This window comes from Monodelphis domestica, chromosome 2, assembly GCF_027887165.1.
Source record: "Monodelphis domestica isolate mMonDom1 chromosome 2, mMonDom1.pri, whole genome shotgun sequence".
Classification (NCBI taxonomy): domain Eukaryota; kingdom Metazoa; phylum Chordata; class Mammalia; order Didelphimorphia; family Didelphidae; genus Monodelphis; species Monodelphis domestica.
Genome location: NC_077228.1, coordinates 70,273,212 through 70,292,000, shown reverse-complemented (window position 1 = coordinate 70,292,000; position 18,789 = coordinate 70,273,212). Strand labels below are relative to the sequence as shown.

Sequence of the window (18,789 nt, the reverse complement as noted above, 5' to 3'; positions counted from 1 at the left end):
CTTTCTAGCTGTGTGACCCTGGGCGAGTCACTTGACCCCCATTGCCTAGCCCTTACCTTTCTTCTACCTTGGAACCAATACACAGTATTGATTTTAAGACAGAAGGTGAGGGTTAAAAAAAAACAAACAATTATGTACAAGACATTGAATTAGGTACTGGATAGACAAAAATTGAATTTCCCCTGCCTTCAGAGCTTTTATTCTATTGGGGTGGTCACACTGGAATGAGATGGGGGACTGGCTGCCTCTTCTGTCTCATGCTGTGCCATCTTTTCTTCATTTAACATCAGTTTCATGGACACAGACTCATTATCCCTTATGTTTCCCAAGCTGCTCTGAACCAAATCTCACTCAAATTCTTTGCTCTTCTCTGCAGGGCTGGATAACATGCACAAGATCACATCCCAAGGGCGATATGAGTTGCGGATAGACATGCGAGACGGCCAAGAGGCAGCTTACGCCTATTATGACAAGTTCTCTATTGGGGACAGCAGAAGCCTCTACAAGCTCCGCATAGGAGACTACAATGGCACTGCTGGTACTTTCTTGCTCCTATCCAGAACCCAAGGGCCACAGGGACCTGGCAAAGCTGGTGGACTTCTGAAGCACATGCATATTTCCCCACATAAGTGATTAACTCTCTTTCTGGCACAAAGGAATATATGTACTACGATAGTGGAGCTAGAAAGCGAGGAGGGCTTGGATCCCAGTTCTTGTTTTGTCCTAACCTAGCTGTGTAGCCTTGAACAAGTCCTTTAATATCTTTGTGCCTCAATTTTCTTAACTGAAAAATGGGGGAGATAGTACTCTATTCTTGGAAAAGTTTTTCTGATGCATATTGAATTCCTCAGGACAAGGAGACAAATAAATCAGACAATCAAGGAGAATTACCAAAGCCCTTACTATAAGCCAGGCACAGCATTAGGAATAATGGGTTCACTTTATTTCCACTCTTCACTTCTTATTTCCCTCCTTTGCCTGAGGTACATCCATGTTTATTGTCTAGACTTTTGACAGTATTTCTGCTAAGTGGGGCAATAGAGAATCGGCCCTTATTGGTATATTATTATTATTATTTTTATTTTTTTTCAGACTTTCTGTTAGATCAAATAAAAGAATATATGTAAAGATGTTTTGCAAACCTTATAATGCTACATAAAACTTTTGTTCAGTCACTTTTCAGTCATGTAGGACTCTTCGTGACTCTACTTGGAGTTTTCTTGTCAAAAATACTAGAGTGTTTTTCAATTTCCTTCTCCAGCTTATTTTTAGGGATGAGGAAACTGAGGCAAAGAAGGTTAAGTGACTTGCCCAAGGTCACACAGCTAGTAAGTGTCCGAGTTCAGATTTGAACTCAAGAAAACTTCATCAGGAAGTCTTTCCTGACTTCTTTTCACAGATCCCAACTATTACTCTCATATTATAGATGGGAACACCAAGGCTTAAAGTGGTAAACTGACTCACTTAAGGCAGCAAGTAAGAGAGCCAGACTTCAGATAAAACTATGAGAACTCCAAGTCTTATAGTGTTCTTTCCACCACATTACTCTCAAATGTAAGTTCATTCTTCTCATGCAGGTCGTGAAACATACTGCTTTCAATTGTAAGGTCATCCTTATCATTCAGGTCTTGAAATGAAATTGATTAAGACAAGAGTGACCGAAGGCTACCCAAACTCCTTTTTCATCGTGCTCGAGATAAATCTGATTCTGATGGATAAATGATCCCTGATTCTTTTTTCTCTAGAAAGAATAAAAACATAAACCTTCCCAGTTCCTCAAAACAGTATTTGAAGGGATGCACAAATCTAATTTAAACCAGAGTTTTACAGCTCTTGATTTCTCTGACCTTGTCTGTTTCTAACCTTGTCATATACACAGGTGACTTTCCATTGGTCTTTACTGCTTTCTCAGATAGAGAGAGAACTATGATCAAGTTTTAGTTATTGGTTGGAATCTGATCTATTACTGGCAATCTCCTACTTCTGTCCTTGTGCTAGAAAGTGCTTTCATGAAAAAAAAAAGTGACAATCTTGTATTCAGAAAACCCTAGACAAATGGTGGTCTGTCTTTGACCTGAAGACTTAAAGGCAGAAATATTTCCTTGTCTTCCTCTCTTACACTTTTCAAAATCTAATATTTGCACCAACTCCATTCTCATTTAGCTTGACTCATTGCTCAATCTAATTCTTGCATTTACTCTTACCACTTACGAATTCATAGACATTTTCACTGGCTTTGACCATATTTATCAGTGCTTCTTCTAGCCCCTCCAATCTGAGATCATTCTTTTCTACTGCTCTCCATAGCACAAGGCTAAAAAATATATTTTCAGCTAGGATTCAAATGTGTCCAATATAAAATTACAAATTCATTTGCCAACAAAAATTGATTGAATGCTAATATGAACTCAATTCTCTACTAGTCCTTTAACAAAAGAAGAATGAGGAGTCGTGTTCATGACCATAAAAAATTTACAATATTTTAAGGACATGAAATGGGAAAGAAACATTGGATAGTTTTTTAAAAATCAGATAGAGAACCGTAGCATATTTTAAAGTGGAAAATGTCAAATCTAACTATCAGATATTTCAACAACTTTGAGTGATTCCATTCTGTCTCTATTGTGGAGAAAACATGTAAACGTGTATGTTTTCATATGTAAAAAGTGTGCAGTTATGCATATACATTTAAAGTATATTCTGTTTTATAACTCTGGGCATAATTGCAGGTTGCTTTTCAAAATGTTTGGATCAGTTCACAGTTCCACAAACAGTATATTAGAGTTCTCATTTTTCCAAATCCCCTCTAGCATTTTTCATTTTCCCTTTGTATTATTTTTGCCAGTATGAGAGATGTGAGATGTTATCTCAAAGATGTTTAATTAGCATTTCCCTAATCAATAATGAGTTATGGCATTATTCCATATGAATACATATAGCTTTGATTTCCTCATCCAAAAACTTCCTGTTCATGTCATTTTCTCATTTATCCATTGGAGAATGACTCATATTATTATAAATTTGAAAAAAGTTCTCTAAATATTTGAAATAAGATACTTTTTTCTAAGAAATTCTCCATAAATTTTCCCCAGCTTTCTGCTTTTCTTCTAATCTTTGCTACCATGGGTTTATCTACACAAAGACTTTAATTAAATGTAATCAAAATTATCCATTTTACACTGAATGTAAGTCTAGAAATCCAGAAAAGGAAGTCATCAAAGTGAGGAAGGGCATTTGAGGAAATCTTTCCAAAGAAGATGGATATTGAACTGATTTTTGATGAATGGGGTGGAGTAGGATAGCCAGAGAAGAATGTGAATGACATTTCAGGTGAGACAAAGAGCATGAGTAAAGACCAAAAAAAGATCATTATGGCATGTAAGGTGGATAATTAGGAGAGCTCAAAGTAGATTTTTATGAGCTAGGAAACAGTGAGAAATAACTTCAAATAGGTTAGATAAGCACAGCCCAGATGATATCTAGACCTAGAAGTTATTTCAGAAATTACCTTCATCTTATAAATGAGGAAACTTGGACTCAGAGAATTGATATGACTTGGCCAAAGTCTCACAGATGATAAATAGCAGAGCCAAGATTCAGACCCAAATCCTCTATCTCCAAATCTCTTTCTTCTATACCATGATACCTATGTGGGACCAGATTAAAGAAAAACCTTGAAAGCTGGAAATGAGAATTTTGGACTTGATGTCGATGACAATAGAGACCGATTGTAGTCAATGAAACACAAAAGTAACACGATGAAAGTGTTGTTTGTGAAGATTAGATAGAAACACTAGGCAAGAGAGATTGGAGTAAAAGAGACTAGAGTAGTTAAAGTTCACAGTTGGGAGGTTTTACATATAAGATAAAGAGAACATGTAGTATACTAGAAAGGAACTGGAGAATCAAAATAGTATTTGTTTATTTATTTTTATTGTCATGTAAAACATTTCCATATTGGTCATTGTTGTAAGAACACACTCATACCTAATCAAAACCCCAAAATAAAACCATAAATACACTGATGTGAAAGATAACTCAATCAGTTCTTTCTCTGAAGGTGGCTAGCATTCCTCATTCCCTGCCATAAGTTTTTCAGGATTATCCCAGATCATTGCATTGCTGAGAGTAGCCAAGCTTTTTACAAATAATCATCATATAATATTGCTGTTAATGTGTATAGTGTTCTCCCAGTTCTGCTTAATTCACTCTGCATCAGTTCCTACAGATCTTCTCAGCTTTTTCTGAAATCATTTTGTTTGTCATTTCTTATAGTACAATAGTATCCCATTACCAACATGTACCACAATTTGTTCAGCTATTCCCCAGTTGATAGAAATCCCCTCAATTTTCCAATTCTTTGTCACAGCAAAAAGAACTGTTATAAATATTTTTGTACAAGCAGGTGCTTTCCCCTTTTTTATGATCTCTTTGGGATACAGACCCAGTATTGATATTACCATATCAAAAGGCTTGTATAGTTGTATGGCCCTTTGGGCAAGGTTTCAAATTACCTTCCAGAATGAATGCATCAGTTCACAACTCCACCAACAATGCATTAGTGTCACAATTTTGTCACATCCCATTCAATATTTACCACTTTCCTTTACTGTCATATTAGTTAATCTAATATGTGTGAGGTGGTGCCTCAGTGTTTTGCTAAGTTGCATTTTTCTAACCAAGACTGATTTAGCAAATTTTTTCATACAATTATTATTGATGGCTCTTATTTCTTTTTTTCTGAAAATTGCTGATTCATATCCTTTACCATCTGTCAATTGGGAATATCTTGTATTTTTATAAATCTGACTTCATTTTCTATAAATTTGAGAAATTAGACCTTTACTAGAGACATTTGTTATTAAAATTTTCCAATTTGTTGTTTACAAATGTTTTATTTGTATAAGAGCTTTTAAATTTAATATAACAAAAATTATTCATTTTATATGTTATAATACTCTCTATCTCTTGTTTGGTCATAAATTCTTCCATTCTCCAAAGATCTCCCAGGTAAACTATTCTGTGTTCCCCTAACTTGGTTATGGTATCACTCTTTGTATCTAAATCATATAACCATTTTGACTTTATCTTGTTATAAGATATGATATGCTTGTCTATACCTAGCTCTGCTATACTGTTTTCCAATTTCCCCACTAGGTCTTTTTAATTAGCGAGTTCTTATTCCAAACACTAGGTTGTTACAGTCATTGTATATACACTGTATATTGTGTATCTAATCTACTCCATTCTATTTCTTAGCCATTACCAAACTGTTTTGATGATTGCTACTTTATGGTACAGTTTGAGATCTTGTACTGCTAGGCTACCTTCCTTCACATTTTTTTTCATTAGTTCTCTTGATATTTTCAGAATACTATTTAGAATGAAGAAATAAAAAATAATTTAGAATAAAGAAATAAAAACACTGGATACAGGAAATAAGGGAGAGGGAGAAAAATCAAAGATGATTCCAAAGTTGAAATCCTAGGAAATGGGAAAACTAACAGAAATATTAAATTGGAAAGGAGAATCAATTTAGGTTGGGGAAATACATGGGGACATACTGAATTTGTGGTGATTGGGAAATATCCAAGTGAAAATGTCATATATTATAGGAAATTTTGGACTAAAGTACCAGTGCATGGTAGGAACTAGATATATGAATTTGGTAATCATCCAGATAGAAGTGTTAGTTGAAGCTATGGGAATCAGAGCCATGAAAGCACTTCATAGAAATAGAACAGAGGGCTTAGGACAAAATTTTAGGTGGAAGAGGAAAGGAGAATTAATAATATATAGGAAAAGAGCAGAAACATTGGAAGAGTGCCAAAAAAATGTAATATCATGAAAGCCAAGAAAGGAGACATTTTCAGGGAAGAGTGGTTGGGTGGTTAACAAATACAAGAGAGAGTCTGAAGAGAATGAGAGCTAAGAAAAGTCACTGGGTTTGTCAAGGGGCTTGTAGTAACCTTTGTGAGAGGAATTTCTATAGAGTGGCAAGAGGAAAAAACAGATTACAAGAAGTTAAGACAAGTGTAGAGGGGATAGGAAGTAGAGGTAGTTGTCAGAGCCTTTGCATTCAAAGAGTATGTTGCCCTCAACTGATTGAAAGTGAGTTGGGTTCAGTTGCTCAAATCAAGAGTAGCTAAGAGAGGTGCTTTGAGGTATACAGTGTAATAATGTGACCAATCCCAGGAGAGCGGTCAAGAGCTCCAAGAAGAGCTCTTTTTTTTATTTGCAGAGGACAAGGTTATTTGTTAGTGTTGTTTAAGTTAGGGGACATTTTATTGTGTTTGGAGGTAGAAGTGTCTCCGTTACTCTCTTGCTATAAAACCTTTAATTTCCCCTAGGATCAGATACAAATTCCTCAGCTTGGCTATGAAGGCCATCCATAACCCGGTTCCAACTACTAGCCTTAGCTCACATTATTTTCCTTCGCTGACTTTATATTTCTAGGAAATTGGACTTCTAGCCACATTCCCTATGCTTGTCATTCTATCATCCACCTCCGTGGAGATGGAAAAGCCACACATCATGCCCTTGATGTATTCTTCTCCATCAAGCATAGTCTTTATCTTCCTAACAAAGCTCCTCTGGACCCTGAAGGCTCAACTCAGGAATCATCAGATTCCCAACCCCCTCCCAATTATTAGAGCTCCCTCTCTCCTCAAATTTCCTTGCATTTACTTATCTATGGGACATTATTTCTATCTACCCATCAGTGAGTAGAAAAGATGTTCCTTGAGCAATGACCTTTTCATTTTTATCTTTGTATTTATCCCCAAAATGAGGTCTGTGTAGGCATTTAATATATCTTTGTTGAATTGAGCATAAAGGAACCTAAGTGGGAAAGATGGGAAATGCAAGAGAGGGAGAGTATAATTGTAAGAGTGAAGTACTAGAGGAAGAGTGGAATTTGGATAGTCAGAGAAGAGAGGAAACTTTTCCACTGAACTGGAAGGGAGTATCAGATAAAGCATAGGGAAAGTACCCTGTTAAAGCTAGAGAGAGTACAGCTCACGCCAGATGCTCTCTATCTTCTCTGTGAAGCAGGATATGAATCATCTTCTGACAGGGGAATAGAAGAGCAAAGGATTAGAGATATAAGGAGAAAGAATTACAAGACTCAGACTGAACTTGTACAATAGGAATCTGTAATGGGTCGGGTAATATTAGTAACAGTGACTCATATACAGCACTATAAGGCTCGTAAAACACTTTATTAATATTATCATTTTGTCTTCACAATAATCCTAGGAGGAAAATGCAATTATTACCCCCATATTACAGAAGAAGAGATTGAGGTTGAGGGAGGTTAAGTGATTTCTCAGAGTCCCACAACTATAAGTGTCTAAGGGAAGATTTGAACTCTGGCTCTAAATATCTATGAGCTAGAATATGGATAATGAAAGCAACCCAGTGCTAGAAATCAGTATAGTAGCCCCAGTGAAAGGCCAGGGTATGAGGGACTCCAGATGGCTAGAGAAGGTAGCAATGAAGTAATCAACTAGTTAGTGTAAAATGAAGATGAAGTCCATTTTAGACAATGGGAATATTTGAATAGCTGAATTTCTTTGGGAGGGAGGAGAGCACATTTTCAGGAATAGGCATCCATTAAACCCCACTGCTCTCTCTTTGCAGGGGATTCCCTCACTTATCATCAAGGACGGCCCTTCTCCACCGAGGACAGAGACAATGATGTTGCTGTTACCAATTGTGCCATGTCCTACAAAGGAGCGTGGTGGTATAAAAACTGCCACAGAACAAACCTAAATGGAAAGTATGGGGAATCCAGGCACAGTCAGGTAAGGACAGATGTTGGGAGAAGAAAATGCCTGGTTACATATTTTTTATTAAAGAGAAATCATCCTTTTAAAGAAAATTGTGCCATTTCACCCATCCAAGCACCTAAAAACCAGTGTTTTACTTTGGCTAATTGAGTCTCGAATATACCTATCTTATAGTTTAAATGGGAATTTGATTCCGAATTTTTTCCTTGTAAATTATCACATGAAATCCCATCTCCAGATAGCCAAGAGCAAAATGGACATAATAGAATGAAAGCAGGATAAAGAACTAGAAGCCAGAGGAGGAAGAGGGGAGAATTTTCAATTTAGCTCTGGCAAGAGACACAAATCTTCAGTAGGGTGGAATCAACCAGCAAGGTGATCTCCAAAAGTTAGTACACTCTAGGGTTCAAGAGACACTGGGGATGAAGAAGAAGTAGGGTTCAGGGGGAAAGACACGTAAACTTGTCATTAAAGTCTGATGCTGACTGAAAAATCCAATCTCTAGAGATATAGAGTACTCAGGAGCCCCCTTAGATCTTCCATATTCACAGGCTATATCTCTCTCCTGTCCCATAAATATTTGCCACAAAAGCACTGAGAAAAAGAGACTGTACCCAAAGTTGGTAGGACTTTTTGAATCCCTCTGCAGCAAATCAAAGCATTCAATATATAAAGTTAGCTGCCTGGAACCTATTACAGAAGTTTACACTTGTTCCAATCTGTCTCTCCAAGTCTGTCTTTCCTTTACATGTCATGATATTCCTAGAAGAGGCTCTCTTGTCTACTCCACATGGCAGTGCCATGATAGCGAGATGATTAGATCTATAGGTGTGCTAGACTTCCACAATACTTGGAAAATCTACCTTCTACTAGCACTAAAAGCTGAAAGAGTGTCTCCCAGCAACTAGCATTTGAGACTGAAATTCATAGTTCCATGGCTGCTCAAAATGGAAACATGGGGGCCACATGAGGAACTAGACTGGAATGCAGAATCCATTAGTTGTTATATGAATGAAAAACCTGCTAAACTCCAATACTGGGTTCCTTTTTCCTCTTTGTACCTACTCAAAATGCACCATTCCTCATCTCTCCCAAATAGGAGTTGCTTGTGGGAATAATGGGAGAGTAAACAAAGAATATGACACCTTTATCATTCTCCTGAACAGGGGATCAACTGGTATCACTGGAAAGGCCACGAGTTCTCCATTCCTTTTGTGGAAATGAAGATGCGGCCTTACAACCACCGACCCACAGTTGGAAGGAAACGACGGTCCCTACAGCTGTGAGCAGAGGAGAGCCCATAAAACAACCGACCTTTTCTGTCATTTGTTTGTATTTTATAATATGAAATGAGATGGGTGGGGGGGAATAATAATGATGTGCTATTGCAACCTCTTAAGAGTATATGAAGGAAGTGGGAATGAAGCAGGAAGACAGTACAGAGAAGATAGCCAGGCCCACAGCATTCTGCTCTTCCAGGTGATGAAAGTTCAAGTTTCTGACCCTTCATCCCAGATCTCTCTCCTACTTAACCACACCCCAACTCCTCACTAAAGAAGACAAAGGAAATTTTTCATGAAGTCCAAACCCTTCCAGGAACAAGTCCAGTAGCCCTTCCTATGTTGGTGGGTTAGGAATTTTATCTCCTCTCCCTTGTCTTCTCTCTGAGATGCCCTTCGTCCTCCTAGCTTGAGAGTCATGATTTATATTGATGGTTTCTGAGTCTCAACTTCAACCCACCTGACTGATATATTAGTCAACTGTTAACATTAGTGTGGCCCAAGTAGGAGGCTGACAGATGAAACAGCTCTTCAGTATAATTTTTCTGGCAAAAATGGGTTGACCTTACACTATTCTTGTGACCTAGGCTCCCTTTAAATGATCCCAAATTTTCAACCCTCTTTTCAATCAACCAACTTTTCAGTTTCAACCAAATTTTCTGACTCTCTTATTATTCTTACCCAAGAGGTACTCTTTGATTTCCCAGGGAGCCACATTTCTCTTTCATCGCCTAATGATGATATTTCCCAATTGCACTTGTTATCTCCTCTCTCAGTCACCAATTCAGATTGCATAACACTTAAAATCCCTGACACTGGATTTCATAGGCCATGTCACAATGCATTATAAATCTTGCCTCAAGTTGACCAATCAACAAATTTCTATGGAGTATCTGTTACATGCTCAGTATCATGGTCAATAAAGAAAAACATAACACATGGTCCCCATCAATAAGGAGACTCCATTCTTAAAAATACAGAAAGCATGTACTTGTGTTTCCTCAACGTTGGATACCTTTTTTGAGGACTTATCAATACTGAAGTCCTGTACTCAATGGTATCACTGAACTGTAGACAAACTAGTTGTCAAAATAATCCTTCCAAATAACCAGGCAGCTATTCCACCAGCTAGTATGGAGTGGCAATGGTAGATTCTTGGCCCCACTGGGGAATAGAATGACCTGATTAGTCAATGAGCTCAAGAGAAACCTTCCTCCACCTTCTTTATTATTTACCTAGGAAAGGAAAAATGAAAAGTGCCAGAGCAAATTACATCTAGAAATCCAAAGGTGAAGAGAAGAGAACTGTGCCTACCTCCCATTTTATTAGATGCTGTATCTTCACTATCACAATTTGATTTCTTTTTAAGCCTAAGATCACATAGAGTCACGGTAGCTATTTTGAAAGCTTTTTCTACTTTCCAAGTAGATTTCAACAATGCCAGCTGCTGGAATCTTTGTGCATCTCCCCAGATCTCTCTTTGCCTACCCTTTTCAGTTCACTACAACAGTCCATTGAGCACCATCATTTTCTACAAACCCAGGTCTTGACCCGGACCAGAGACTTTAGGACCTTTACCAAACATTCCCTGTTTGAGTCTGAAAGTTAGTAATTTTCTCATGAAATCATAGAAAGGAACAGCAATCCCTTGGGGCTAGATAGAGTGTCTCCCCATGTATGTTTTCTTTAAAGGAGCAGTAAAACTGTTGTTTGGACTCAGTGAGGTGGCAATATGAGCATTGGATCCCTTTAACATACTTCTTAACACCTTGACATACTCAGCACTGAAAATGAAGCTAGTATTCACCATCTTGAATTCAGTATAGGCTCTACAGAAAGTTAGTAAAAATGCAAAAATAACTCATCTAAGCACTCTCACTCTCTCTTGTTCTCTCTCTCTCTCTCACACACACACACATACACATACATGCATACACACTCATACTCATATGTATACATATATATATATACATGTGCATATAATCAAAGCTTCTTCAGGATAGAAGAGACCTTAGTAGCCATTTAGTTTAACACCTTAATTTTATAGAACAGTAAAAAAAGACCCAGAGATGTTAAATGATTTTCTAAAGTTCATACATCTGACAGGAGACAGGAACAGAATTATAATCTGGGTCTCCAAAGACTGCCAAGACAGTGAACATTCCATGACACCAATCTATCTGCTCTGTTAAATTGGCTGAAATATGGGCCAAAACACTATGAAGAACTACACATACTGGCAAGATAGAAATTGACATAGCAGAGATGACCCATTTTAGAAGAACTGGAAAATTTTAAAAGATGCTTCCCTTATTTATAAAAAGGGAAAATCAGGAGTCACATGTGAATCTCAGAGCCAAAAACAGAGAAATAGAAATTCAGGAAAGATCCTGACAAGTAAGGGATGAATCCATTTAGTGACCAGTCATATAGATTAGCAGGGAAACAAGGGTAACTTTAATATTTTCATATTATTTCTTAAGTTCATGTCTATGGGCCTGGGTGGTGCAAGTCAAGGCTGAAATGTGGAAAAGGATATGACTTCTTTGGTCCCAGTCACCTTGTCTTAGAAACATGGATTTAAACCAAGAAAGTTCCCTAAAAACAGAATCCTGCTTTTCAGTTGAATTGAGTCACCCATCAAGATCATTAGAGAAATGGCAGAACCACACTGTAATAGAATATCATTTAAATTTTTCTTTGAGTCATTCTGAAACTCCTGTTATTCCTTAAAATGGAGCCATAGTTTATCTACCTTTATAAGACCTGATCATCCTTTCCCATTTATTCCTGTGCTAATATTTAATGTTTAGTATGGCATTGTTAAACACACTGACTACCTCATTACATGCATTTATGAACACATGCTCATCCCAACATATGTTCTTCAACTATCAAAATGCCCTAATCTCCTGCCTCAGACCCTACTCAGTACCAGGAATTCCAACTATTTACAAAGGAACCAAAAGACATGATCATTGGCTGTCAGATTTTAGACCTGGAATGGACCTCAGAGGTCAACAAGTCCAACCTCCTCATCTTACAAATGAGGAAACTGAAGCTAAGAAGGTTATGTGGATGACCCAAGAACTCACAGTAGTGTGGAAGAGGCAGTAGGAAGCAACAGACCTGGGGATTTAACCTAAGTCATTCTGATCTCCAAACTAGTATTCTTGCCATCATGCCCTGGCCACCTATAAACATGACAGCAACAGCCCTGACATGTCTATGACTATGGAACAGAGTAATGAAACATTTAATCTATCCAAAAAATAAATACAAATGAGTCTTAACCTTCCTCTAAACAGATGAAGGACAAATACCTGGGAAAATGGAAATTTATTCTTAATCCAAGACTAGACAGGTGCTAGGGCAAAAAGCTAATGGCAGATAGAAGGACAGAGCTATAAAAAATACAGCATAAGGGGAAAATCAAAGACTGGAAACAATGAGATTCCTCCTTTAGACTTTAAGAGTGATGTGGTTCCTTGATGTGATCATAAGTTGAGGTTGGCATTATCCAGGTATCCCTTTGAATCCTTGAAAAACAGTAATGGGACAAAAGAATTCTAGTCAACCTAGAAAGAGAGAGAGTTTAAAAGCCTAAAAAAGACTCCCTGATAAGGAGCAATAAAATAGTGCTTAAGACAAGGATAAAGAGGGAAACTTCTTGGGGGACATAGAACATGGTACAGTGAAAAGAGCATTAGGTTTAGTATCAAGAAGCCCTGAATTAAAATCCTACCTCTGATATTTAATACCTAAATGACCCACACAAAGAGAGTCATTTAATCTCCTGTAGGCCTCAGTTTCTTTCTCTGTAAAATGAAGATGTTATATTAGCCTCTGAGATCCCTTCTAGCTCTAGATCTAAGATCCTATGAACCAATACACTGTCATACCAACAAACTAAGGAGGAAGACCTATTAAACTCTAATATTCTCATTCTCCATGGAAACTAACAGGTTCCATCCAAATTTAAAATAGTTATTGAAAGACAGGAAGACCCTACAGAAACCACATGAACAATTACCTCCAAAGCACTGGACACAAAACCAATTAATCATGGTCCCATTTTTACTTTTCAAAGCCAACCCATGAAAAGAGCAGTGACTTCATGCACAAGAAAACCTGCCCTTTGGGACAAGTCTATTTTATAGTTTCTATAGATGTTAGCTAACAGCTCCAAAAAGGAAATGTTTCAATCACTCCTACTGTGTAATGCAGCCTGGTCTTTGTTCTCTCTATCCTAGATAGAACTGACACTGAAGCCAGGGAGAGTTAGAAATGCATAGGGACATTCACTGAGAACCATGGTGAGAAAAAAACATGGTTGGGGAATGGACTGAACTAAACCAGAAGCCCCTAATTAGTCTCCAGTAGAGATTTCAGGGGAAGGAAGGTAGGACTCTCACCCAGAAAATGACCTCTGACATTAGAGAACTTCTTGAGGTTTGTTTATGTATTTGGGGCTATCTTGCTAGTTTCTCAATCTCTTCGATTTCTTATCTCCATCCCCAAACCCAAAAAGTGGCTTCTTCCCATCAGTATTTGGTGGGCCTTCTTTAGAAACTTGATATGGAACCCTAATGATTAAAAAGTCCAGCTCAGTTTGAATAAGCCCATGGAAACCTCTTTTCTTCATCTCAAGTGTTGGAGCTAGATTTAATGCACTCTATGATCTCCAACTCTCACATTCTATGACCCTCTACCATTCCCTGCCTTAGTTTGACTGAGCTGCACAACCAGCTTTAGAATTTCAGGGGACTGAGCTGGTCTTGTGTGATTCAGGGATTTGCTTTTCACTCAAGGTTCCCAATACCCTAATTCCCAAATCCAGCCTCATATGACCCATGATACCATTAACTGTAATAAGTGTCCTGATCCTTCGGGATTGAACATTGAGGTCATGAATTAAAGTATTTTACAGTATTCTGTGGAATGTACTGTACAATCAGCAAATATGGCTGAAAAGTTTTTGCTTGTTAAAATTAAACATCTATACAGTGTTTTAAGTCTTAAAAAAAACACTTTCAAAAGCAACTCATTTGACTGGGCATAGCAACCCATTGAGGGGGTAGTTCAATTATTATCATTCCTATTTTAGAGATAAGGATATCGAGGCAAAAAGAAGTTAATTAAATGTCTTGCCCCAAAATTCAACAGATCAAACCTTGAAACCAAGTCCTCTGACTCCAAGTCCAGTGACTTTTTCCCACTACTATATCACTATCCTCCTGGTTACTATAACAACAGTAAACACTTGATTTATTCATTAAGCACTCAAAAGGCTCAATCTGAGAGAGGTGGTATGGTATAGTGAATAGAACTGGTCTCAAAGTCAGGAAGACCTGGGTCTAAGTCCAGCCTTTGACACAAGCTGGCTGGATAGCCTGAGACAGATCAGTTAACCTTCCAGTGTTCTAGAAACCTCTAAGACTCTTAAGTTCCTGAACTGGAAGAGGGAATTTCATTACCTGGAAGCTCTCCATTCCAATGGAACCATAAGTGCAGTCTCAATCTCTCTAGCCTCCATGCAAGGCACTGTCCTAAGTCCTGGAGGAACCTTATGGCAATATCATAGGATGAATATAGCCATATTACACAATTCTGATGGCCATAGTTTGAGGTATTTAGTACCGTATTAAAGAATCCTTTTGCACATATTTCAGTACCTCCATTCATTCATTCAATAACCATTTACTAAACACCCACTACATGCAAAAGGCGTAACGTTGCCTAGCATATAGATGATTGATGTTGGAGTTCAGTGAAATCTAGGTTCAAGGCCTTCCTCTGATACTCATTAGCTATGTGGCTGCTGGCAGGTTATTTAACCTCTCAGTTTTCCTGGTAATTCTCTAAGAATTTAAGTGAAGGTTGTATGTTTTATCTATATCCATGGAGGGAGTTTCCATACCAGGAATTCTGCAAGCCAATAAAATTATAGATGGAGATGAGGAACAGAGCACTGTGCAAGGCCCTGGAAGAAATTTAAGACTACTGTATTCTGCCTATATTGTAGGGTCCCTGTGGCCATATTATAAGAGTTCTATGGCTGGCTTTCTAGTTATATTTCTTCCTACAACATTTATTTCCTCTACAATCCAGCCTCATATAGATGTAAATGAGATTCCCATCAATAGTTACTGATGTGTCTTGGTATTGCTGTACCCACACAAGCTCACAGAACAAATAAATTTTTTTAAATAACACTCAACCCCCCCCAAAATGAAGAAAATCTTCACAATGCTTCAAGGAAGGGCATTAGTGTAGGCTATAGTCCAATTTAAGGAAATAGCTATGGTTCACTCTAATTTTCTCCACATTGGATTTGCTCACAAGACTCTTTCCATGCTGTCTGTCTTTGTTCTTCAGACACTTAAAGAACAGTCAAAAGATGAGAAACTAGTGAGTAGAAGTGAAGTCAAAGCAGGTTTTCCACCGACATCTAATATTAAAATTGCTCTACAGGGTTAATGGCATACATCCATCAACTACTGTACTTTACCCCTCCCTGGAAGAGTCAAGACCATAGAAATTATAATCATAGAGCAGGCAGCTAGTTCACCCCTTTTGCCTTCAGGTATGTAATGGAAGGAGTACTGGATTTGGAATCAGAGGGTCTGATTTTGAATTCTAGCCCTGCCACTTATGAGCTATATGACCTTGGACAAGTCCCTCCATCTACCCTGTCCTCATCTACAAAATGAGGAGTTGGACCATATGATCCTAATGGATCAAAAATCAATTTCTTTCCAGATTTTTCTAATTAGTGAATCAGCCTTAAGTACCATGGTAATACCTGATAGATTGTCTACTTCAAATCTGGTGAAACTGAATCAGAGGAAATTGCCAATACGGTACAGAATTCATGTAGCAGAGCCAAGTTGGAAGTTCCCTTCTACACCACACCTTCGAATGCCTTTTCATCTCTACTTTTCTTTCTATGGGGAAAGAACAAAATAAAATCTATTCTTAAACTAAACCAGGCCTTCCTGGTATCTCATCTTTCCCTTACTTATAGACAACAACCTAGCTCTTATCCCTAGTGTTTCTGATCAACTTCTCTAAAATTTCTCCCTCCCCACCTCTAACTGATATGTGACTTCATCAAATCTGTCCCATCTAACTGTCCAAATGTCCTTGAGCAGTTCACAGTCTTTGAGCAGCCATATATTCTCTACCGACATAAAACCCTCCCCCAGGTTATTATGGCTTATTGCATAACCTCTGAATAATACTGCTCTTGTTCCTTTGACAAACTCTGCTCTTCTCTTAAGATAATTGAAATAGTTCTTGATTGTCTGGGCCATGAAGTTGGGCCTGACTGATGACATGCTAGGTTTCCATTTCAGATAAATTTAACTCTCAATCTCTCAAGCCCAGTGGATGCTAAACATGGGTTTTCTTGGGGGTTTTTTCCCTGTAGTTTGGCATTAATAAGTTCTCTTCATGGTTGCAAATAAGTAGTATGGCAATGTGATTAGAAAGAAGTCCTTAGAGCCAAAAAGTCTGGGGTTCAAGTTTTATTTCTAACATATACTGGTTGTGGGATTCTGGGTAACACATTTAACATCTGTTCCCTCCAAGCAACTCTAAGTTTAGAAGTTGAAGAACAGATAGGAATCTGCACCAGTAGAAAGAGTTTCCTCCCCAGGACTTCTCTATCACAATGAAATCACAAGGCTAGTTCAAAAAGAAAAAAAAAACCACAGTTATCTGGCAAGTGCAGTAGACAGCTCTTTTTGAGAAGGAGAAAAACATACACAAGATATTTGAGGGTGCCTAAACATCTCTAGAGATCCAGATGCACATCCAGAAAATGAATGGTGGACTTTGGCAAACTATTGGCAAGTCATTCTTTGACAAGACTTTGCCATCTTACCTTTCTCTGAGAACCAGTCTATTTTTCACTATTTTAGAGACATCTGTAAGGAAGACCACAGAATTCTAGGAGTTAAATATCAAAATTCAGGAATTCAGAGAACTTTATTTCTGGGGAATTTTAGAGAAATCAGTTACTATAGGTCACATTCCCTCATTCTATAGATGAGGAAAACCAAAGTCCAGAGAAGGGAAATTACTTGTCCAAGGCCATACAGTGATAGAGAAAGGAACTGATTCCCTAACTCCCAGTTCCATCTTTTCTTAAGTAAAGAATATATTTTCTTGGCATTAATCAAGCCAATTGGACATCACCTTAGCGCACACACACACCTATTCCCATCTCAAAGGACCTTCTAACTATCATTTCCTTTCTGGCTCCCTCTTCTAAGAAGTTTATTCCAATAGCAATCCTGGTGGTTTTCTGTCACCAGTAACTTTTGTATACCCTGACAATCACTCCTAAGGATAAGAAAATGTTCAAGTCTACACTTGATAAGGGTAGGATTAGGGGAGAGGGGCAGAAAATCATGGGAAACTGAAAGGGATTGGATACAGAAATCATTTCCCCTCTTCTCTTAGAAAATGAATTGCCTATTTTTTTTCTTTATTAGAAGGACTTCCCACTTAAAGAAGTGAAACACTAATGGGGAATATAGTTTAGGAGAGTTTTCTTAATTTAGGCAAATTCCTCTTTTTTCTTTCATCTCCCACTTAACCTTTTCACTAAAGCTCTTGGTGGGACAGGTTCAGCTCAGAAGTGATGGAATGATATTCATTCTCAGCTCATGTGGGCCTACTTTGGCAACAGTGAGGAAAGGCTATGAAAGATTATATTCTGAGAAAAGATCCCTTAGTCCTTTATAAACTATAAAAAGTGATATTTTAAGCTGTCAACGGAGTGGGAAGAAGCATAAAAACTGGGTCTACATTGGTACCTGTCATGCCATAGGAAGACTCCATTTTTCAGTAGAAAGTCTAACCATAGAAAGGAAGTCATGCTTCATCTCTTCTTTCATCCCCTCTTCTTAGCTCTCCCTTACTTGGAGCCACTCGCTTCTCCCAGTCAAGTCCAGCTTTAGAGAACAGACTATTCTTAGGAATACAGGTTTCAAAATTCAAGTGATGAGTTCTCTGGTTAACCTTTGAGCTCCCACATTATTTCTTTCATACCCACAAATCCCATTACGCTATTCTCAAATGGCTTACAAAACCCAGAGGCCATGAGCATGATGTTATATCTTATAGGGAGTCATTTGCCCTAAGTTCAGGGCAATCAAAGCCTACCCTGTCCTTTGCATTCCTGTCCCAGGAAGACAAACACCAAGACACCAGAGCCCCATTTCCCTTCACTTTTCAGTTTATTGTTTTAACTTTTATCAACCTTTTTCAAAAAACAAACAATAACCAAAACAGCTTACTGACTTTATAGCTACAATGTGCTGAGATGGCCTTTACTTAAAAGAAAGAAGGGTGGGAAGGAACAAAGAAGAGGAGATGTGGACTCTTCAGGTCAATGGATATTTTGATGAACTAAAATAAAATAAAATAAAAATGAGAACAAAAAAATGGTGGTGGGGCGGGAAACCAGCCTCTTGACCCTTCCATGGAAATGTAGCTCAGAGAATGGGATCTACGCTTGTTAACCATTGTTAACTAGAATTTTTAGTCCTGATTGCTCTTAGCCTCTGTATAGTTCCTTTTTTTAATGCATTTTCTATACGTTAATAAAAGATTCTGAAGGACTGATTTGTGTCTTTTAGATTAGATGGGGAAGGATGGGCAACATGGGGGTCAAATGATCTTTCCATGTTATTTTCCTGTTTGGTGTC

General features: G+C 37.9%; 1 protein-coding gene across 7 annotated transcripts in view; it reads left to right on the top strand.

Moving 5' to 3' along the window:
- TNR (tenascin R) overlaps positions 1 to 18,703 on the top strand; it is a 718,245-nt gene extending 699,542 nt beyond the window's left edge. For all 7 annotated transcript variants that reach the window (XM_056815577.1, XM_001373475.3, XM_056815578.1 and 4 more), the window contains 3 exons: positions 377 to 538; positions 7,642 to 7,805; positions 8,957 to 18,703. In XM_056815577.1, coding sequence (XP_056671555.1) covers positions 377 to 538; positions 7,642 to 7,805; positions 8,957 to 9,076 — 446 coding nt within the window. In that variant the 3' untranslated portion in view covers positions 9,077 to 18,703. The remainder of the gene's footprint in view (positions 1 to 376; positions 539 to 7,641; positions 7,806 to 8,956) is intronic.
- Positions 18,704 to 18,789: the final 86 nt, after the last annotated feature.